This window comes from Schistocerca piceifrons, chromosome 6 (assembly GCF_021461385.2).
Source record: "Schistocerca piceifrons isolate TAMUIC-IGC-003096 chromosome 6, iqSchPice1.1, whole genome shotgun sequence".
NCBI classification, from domain to species: Eukaryota; Metazoa; Arthropoda; class Insecta; order Orthoptera; family Acrididae; genus Schistocerca; species Schistocerca piceifrons.
In genome coordinates this window covers 91,132,179-91,139,248 of record NC_060143.1, presented here as the reverse complement: position 1 = coordinate 91,139,248, position 7,070 = coordinate 91,132,179, and the positions used below count along the sequence as shown (strand labels likewise).

At 42.6% G+C, this 7,070-nt stretch overlaps 1 protein-coding gene across 1 annotated transcript; it reads left to right on the top strand.

Annotated features, from left to right (window-relative positions):
• The first annotated feature begins 5,132 nt into the window (after positions 1-5,132).
• LOC124803160 (myb/SANT-like DNA-binding domain-containing protein 3) lies at positions 5,133-6,003 on the top strand. Its single transcript, XM_047264341.1, has 2 exons — positions 5,133-5,304; positions 5,453-6,003. The coding sequence occupies exons 1-2, from the start codon at positions 5,133-5,135 to the stop codon at positions 6,001-6,003; spliced, it is 723 nt and encodes a 240-aa protein (XP_047120297.1).
• Positions 6,004-7,070: the final 1,067 nt, after the last annotated feature.

Here is a 7,070-nt window from a genome sequence, read left to right as displayed (position 1 = left end):
AGGAACACAATAACAAAAGGCAGGAAATTTTAAAAACTTGAACTGTACTCTGCATTAACAATGAATTGCCATTTACTGCTGAGTGCTTTCCATGCTCATGCCATGTAAATTTAATCAAAGAATTTAGAAATGAAGTTGGTATTCTGAAACAAGCTGCTTCCCTAGTTACACTACAGAGCTGCTGTTTATCTGCTATTAGTATAAGTCTTGTCCAGAAATTAGTAATAGTACTCAGCTGTTTATAAATTGAAACGGCAGTATGTTTACGAACAATTTATAAAGTCACAGATGTACATCAAACGCTATTTTTCGATGTAGTTGCCTTCATTCTCAATGCATTTTTTGAACCGAAGGATGAGTTTTCACATATTTTTCTCAGAAAACTCACCCATTGCGTCTTTGCCCTATTGTTTGATGGCCCTCTGAACCTCATTGTCGATAGAAACACTTTTTCCATCCATAAATATCTTAGAAAGGTGAAAAGATGGAAATCTAGAGATGCCAGATCAAAGACTGTGACGGGATGGTTGATGATGTCCTATCGGAACGAATCCAAGAGTTACTTTGTGGCACTGGATGTGTGAAGACGAGCATTGTCTAGAAACCTTCCATAGTTTCTGGAGGCTTTCACAGTACTGCCGCAGTATTAATTGTTTTCCCCTGAAACGGAAATACAATGAGAATCCTCTTACGGCCGCAAAAGATAAGAGGCCATTTCTTTCAGACTGAAACAACGGTTTTGAATTTTTTGCTTAAGGCGGGAGGGTTTCCGCCACTGAATTGATTGTTTCTTTGGTCTCATGGGTGTAATGGGCCAGTCACGCTTCGTCTTATCATAACAGAGTCAAGGAATTGTTCACCTTCCAGTTTGAAGTGCTCGAAAAATTCCCATGAAGATGTGATTCTGTTGACTCCGTGTTGATCTGCGAACTGTTTTGTTTCCTCTCCTCACAAAATCTTAAAAAACCAAGTGCTTCGGGAACGATTTCACGCAGAAGAGATCTGGAGATAACTGAAAACATTGCATTCATCTCGTCTAAAGTCAATCAATTGTCACTTCAAAACATTTCTTCAGTCTTGTTCACTATCCCATCAGTTACGATTGAGGAATTCCCACTCCTTCGTTCATCATGAACGTTCGTTCTGCCAGCTTAAGCTCACAACATTACTTTTACACATTAGAAAGATTCATCACATCATCCCCATAAACAGTTTAGATTTCATTAAAAATCTGCAAGAAGAAACCACATTATGCTCCTTAAGCTGGGCTTTGCTGGTAGCAAAAATTTTGCACCTCATCAGAAGGGATGCAAAACTTAACTACTGCTCTATCCCTAGGTCTACGACATAGCCACCTACCATACAGAAGTGTACCACGGGTTGCCAAACCAGCCGGCCGGGGTGGGCGAGCAGTTAAGCCGGGTACGGTAGCTCAGTGTGTTCGGTCAGAGGGCTGCTTGCCCTCTGTCATAAAAAAAAACTGAGTAAAGGAATGAACTGATGTCTTGTGACGTCCACCTAGACCAAACGCAACGAACTATATCGAAAAAAAAAAAGCGGTTCTAGGCCGTACAGTCTGGAACCTTGCGACCGCTACGGACGCAGATTCGAATCCTGCCTCGGTCATCGATGTGTGTGATGTCCTTAGGTTAGATGGGTTTAAGTAGTTCTAAAAAGGGGACTGATGACCTCAGAAGTTAAGTCCCATAGTGCTCAGAGCGATTTGAACCATTTTTTTTGCCAAACCAGTGGAGAGGGAAGGGAAACAGTGTGTCAACAACACAATTACACCAGATTATTTCCAATTAAACCTCCAGCAGCAGCTACGGTACCGTGTTGTGCCAGGCCCGCTGCCAGGGGCGTAAGCATCGCTTAACAGCGCTGCTTTGCGTGCACTACCGTACTTCGCTTCCACAAGTCATGTGACTCCTGTCTGCTGACCCACTATCCTTCCTCTGGGCGGAAATTTAAGACTCCAGCAAGCCATTCTGCAGCCTGTTTACGTTAACTGGCAGAACGAGGGTCGTCTCACCATCGTGTCCGAGCAGCCAAGCCATCGTTGGCGCATCCTTCACTCATCACTAGGGTGCGGATTTTAATTACCTAAAAAACAGTGAAATAAGCGAGCATTTATGACCTAAAACTTACATAAATATGACCTTAAAAATAAAATATGACTTAATAGAAGTTTATTTAAAGCATTCTTCTTTCTTTATTTAATTTTTTATTCACCATTAAGTAATACAAAATTCACTTCTCAAAATATTGTAAGTATAGTTCTTTCTTTCTGTAGGGTCTGTGGCTAATTTGCACCTATTTTTTTTAATGTCTGAATGTTTTATTTTCTTAACACAAAGTACAGTGAAAAGATCATCTATCGAAACGCTAAAACAATGTTTTTATTTCTACGAGTACAGTTCAATAAGTAATGCAACACATTTTTTTTCTCGGCCAATTTTGGTTGAAAAAACCGGAAATTTCTTGTGGAATATTTTCAAACATTCCCGCTTCGTCTCGTTTAGTTTCATTGACTTCCGACAGGTGGCGGCGCTGTACGGAGCTGTTTAAATGGCGTCTGTAACGGATGTGCGTTGCAAACAACGGGCAGTGATCGAGTTTCTTTTGGCGGAAAACCAGGGCATCTCAGATATTCATAGGCGCTTGCAGAATGTCTACGGTGATCTGGCAGAGGACAAAAGCACGGTGAGTCGTTGGGCAAAGCGTGTGTCATCATCGCCGCAAGGTCAAGCAAGACTGTCTGATCTCCCGCGTGCGGGCCGGCCGTGCACAGCTGTGACTCCTGCAATGGCGGAGCATGCGAACACACTCGTTCGAGATGATCGACGGATCACCATCAAACGACTCAGTGCTCAACTTGACATCTCTGTTGGTAGTGCTGTCACAATTGTTCACCAGTTGGGATATTCAAAGGTTTGTTCCCGCTGGATCCCTCGTTGTCTAACCGAACACCATAAAGAGCAAAGGAGAACCATCTGTGCGGAATTGCTTGCTCGTCATGTGGCTGAGGGTGACAATTTCTTGTCAAAGATTGTTACAGGCGATGAAACATGGGTTCATCACTTCGAACCTGAAACAAAACGGCAATCAATGGAGTGGCGCCACACCCACTCCCCTACCAAGAAAAAGTTTAAAGCCATATCCTCAGCCGGTAAAGTCATGGTTACAGTCTTCTGGGACGCTGAAGGGGTTATTCTGTTCGATGTTCTTCCCCATGGTCAAACGATCAACTCTGAAGTGTATTGTGCTACTCTCCAGAAATTGAAGAAACGACTTCAGCGTGTTCGTAGGCACAAAAATCTGAACGAACTTCTCCTTATTCATGACAACGCAAGACCTCACACAAGTCTTCGCACCTGAGAGGAGCTCACAAAACTTCAGTGGACTGTTCTTCCTCATGCACCCTACAGCCCCGATCTCACACCGTCGGATTTCCATATGTTTGGCCCAATGAAGGACGCAATCCGTGGGAGGCACTACGCGGATGATGAAGAAGTTATTGATGCAGTACGACGTTGGCTCCGACATTGACCAGTGGAATGGTACCGTACAGGCATACAGGCCCTCATTTGAAGGTGGCGTAAGGCCGTAGCATTGAATGGAGATTACGTTGAAAAATAGTGTTGTGTAGCTAAAAGATTGGGGAATAACCTGGTGTATTTCAATGCTGAATAAAACAACCCCTGTTTCAGAGAAAAATGTGTTGCATTACTTATTGAACTGCCCTCGTACATAGTATTTAAAGCGTTTCAATTTATTTAATACCGTATGTCAATCTTCAGTATCTGCAAAGTTGCACTGGATCACAAGGTGCATTTTCAGGTTTTCCATTGTCAAAGACCTACGGTTGTCGCTGAGGATAGTTTTGTACCTGGAAAAACTCCTCTCCACTTCCACTTCACAAGACGTCACTGGAACGTATTTGAAGGCAGCCAGGTCACTGGAGTTCAGCTTTGTTTCAGTATCTTCAAATGTTGCGGCATTCCCTGAAAGACTGTCACTAATTTTGCACAGTGCAGAATGTCCAGGATTCCGTTGGAGAACACTTTGCAATTTGGTTTTCACTTTGTCAGCCACATGACCACGAGCTCGACCTAACTCACTCTGCGCATGTTGCACAATACTCAGGGCCCCACATAGCTGAGTGCCAACAGCTTCCAATCGTTAGATGGCTTTTGATATCACTGAAAAATTGGCGTTGGTGTATACCAAGTTTCGAGACAATGTATCTGAAAAAACTTCTTTCATAATTTTGATAGCACTTGATTCATCGCTATCAAGCTCATAGAAAATTGTCTTTATTTGGGTGTAGTTGGTGCAGAAATAATCAGCAGCATTAAGCCAATAACCCCATCGTGTAAGAACAGGTTTAGGTGGGAGGGGCGTTGAAGGTGCTTGTTCCTTGAATTCTGCACCCGTAGCGCAGCCTTCACATAGATTTTCTTGCCACAGGAAATTAATATGTCCACGTCAGGGTAATTTGATCGCACCTCTTCGGCAACTCTGTGCAACGCATGTGCAAGGCAAGTGGCTTACACCATACTGGGGTAGAGAATCTGAAGACCTTTGGCTGCTTTAGCCATATATGAAGCACCATCTGTTACAGGCAGCAAAATGTTGTCTCTTTTCACACCATCCGGCCACAGTAGCTTCAGAGAGTTGTCAAACAGAATAGCAATCGTCGAATTGTTCACTCTATCGAGAGCTTCACACGTTAGTAGGAACATATATCCAGGGCCATCAATGCTTGTAAAAATGCTAACTTTAATGTGGGACATCGTGGAACATTCCTGCTTCAGCACCTACGACTAACTGCTCCAACGCCGATTAAAAAGCAAGATAACCCAGGGTCTCGTGATCAGGGTTAAAATTTAATCGCGATTGAGTTGTCTCTGTGCTACACCAAAGTTAAACGCCGATTACCAAAATGCGGTTAGCTAATCAGGAGTTTGACCGCGGTTAACTCCGCGTGTTACAAAGCAAAGCGCCCATGTACATGCAAAGATAATGATATCACTGTCTGCCTGTGGCAAGGGTGTTGTAACCGCCTTGGTCTGTGGTACTTGCGCGCGCTTTTCATATTGTTGGCGTAATGTGAGCGTTGTTACTGCACTATGGAGAACAAGAAAAGGACGCCGAATTTTTCCAAATTCAAAGTAGACATACTTTTGGAGTTGGTTGCCTCAAATTCAAGTATATTAGATTGTAAAAAAACAGATGGTTGCACAGTTATGGAAAAACTGGATGCATGGGAAAATATAGCAACACAATTTAATGCAACTCCAGGTAAGATAAAATTTTATTTGAATCATAAATCAATAAATATCTGTTACTAATGTAAAACACTATTTTTCATGGTGCTAAGATTAATATTGAATAACAATTCAAGATACACACAACAAAAATTATATCAGCTACTTCATATCCATTTCAGGTGTAACAAAAAGAAGGCCTGAAAGGCTCAAAACATGTTACGAGAATTTGAAGAGGATGTTGCGGAAGGATTTGGCTGAAGAGAAGATTCAAGTCTATAAAAAAGAAGGAGGGAAGGCAATACCAGTACCTAAAAAGAGTCCACACGAGTCAAAACTACTGGAAATAGTTGGCTCATCATTGAAGCTCCTGGAAAATACCTTTGATTTGGATGCACAGTACAGTGTAATAATGGATCTAAATGTAGGTGTGGCTGATGATACAGCAGTTGGTGATGCCAGCAGTACCACAAACAGTAATGGAACTGTAATTGTTGCTGAAGCTGGCGAAAGCCTTATCCCAGCACAGGTTGTTATGGAGAATGTTCAGCAACCCTTTTCCACACCTTCAAGTGCAGGGGCACAAGAAACATGTAATCGGAGAAGGATGCCACCGAGACGTAAACCAACTTCCTCCTCTGCACCGGACAGTGTAATGCAGAAGAGAGTGGAAGTACTCCAGCAGCAGCTGGAAATGATGAAGAGAGAACATATGAAAGATATGAGAATTTAAAAAATCTCAAAATTTTGGCACTAAAAGAAAAATTAAAATATTGGTTCAAATGGCTCTAAGCACTGTAGAACTTTTAACATCTGAGGTCATCAGTCCCCTAGACTTAGAACTACTTAAACTTAACTAACCTAAGGACATCACACACATCCATGCCTAAGGCAGGATTCGAACCTGCGACCGTAGCGGTCGCACGGTTCCGTACTGAAGCGCCTAGAAAAAAATGGTTCAAATGGCTCTGAGCACTATGGGACTTAACTGCTGAGGTCATCAGACCCCTAGAACTTAGAACTACTTAAACCTAACTAACCTAAGGACATCACACACATCCATGCCCCAGGTAGTATTCGAACCTGCGACCGTTGCGGTCGCGCGGTTCCAGACTGTAGCGCCTAGAACCACTCGGCCACTCCGGCCGGCGAAGCGCCTAGAACCGCTCGGCCACAGCGACCGGCTAAAATATTGGAAGTGGAAGAATTCTACCGAATGTAATGTAAATGTTTAAAAAAGATTTTATTATTTGTGCACTATAATAATTTCAAATAAAAATAATTACATATTTTACATGTATTAAGTAACAGTTTACCTCAGTGAAAATGTTCATCAATTATAGTGCGATGAACTTCTCGTCATGGTAATTAGTCATCACGATACATTTGTTGACCGGGAGGCTCTGGCTCATTATCGCCGATATCGGGGCCTCTCTAGCTACGTAATAGCCTCAGCAGCCGCGTAATTTCCGTATCTTCTGGTGGCTCTTCCTTGCTTGTGCTGCTTGCAATATTATGCAAGACAGCTGTACTCACTATAATTGCCATTGTCTTTTGTGGATTACACCTCATCCCCATAGATAAAATTGGCAATCTCCTCTTCCACAAACCATATTGTCTCTCCACAGTGTTCCTTGTTGTAATGTGAGACCTTTTATATCGATGCTCTGCCGCACTCTATGGATTTGAAAGTGGTGTCAATAAGTAAGGTCTGCATGCGTAGTCACTATCTTCTAGTAAGTGGCCGACTGGTATTTCACCATTTTCAAACTGTGCCCTTCGAGCGCAATTACGAAATAT

What these genes read in the sequence shown, in the direction of transcription:
- LOC124803160 (XM_047264341.1), top strand. Translation starts at nt 5,133, where the DNA reads ATGGAGAACAAGAAAAGGACGCCGAATTTTTCCAAATTCAAAGTAGAC. An exon ending in ACAATTTAATGCAACTCCAG is followed by an intron (nt 5,305 to 5,452) that starts GTAAGATAAAAT and finishes TATCCATTTCAG; the next exon opens with GTGTAACAAAAAGAAGGCCT.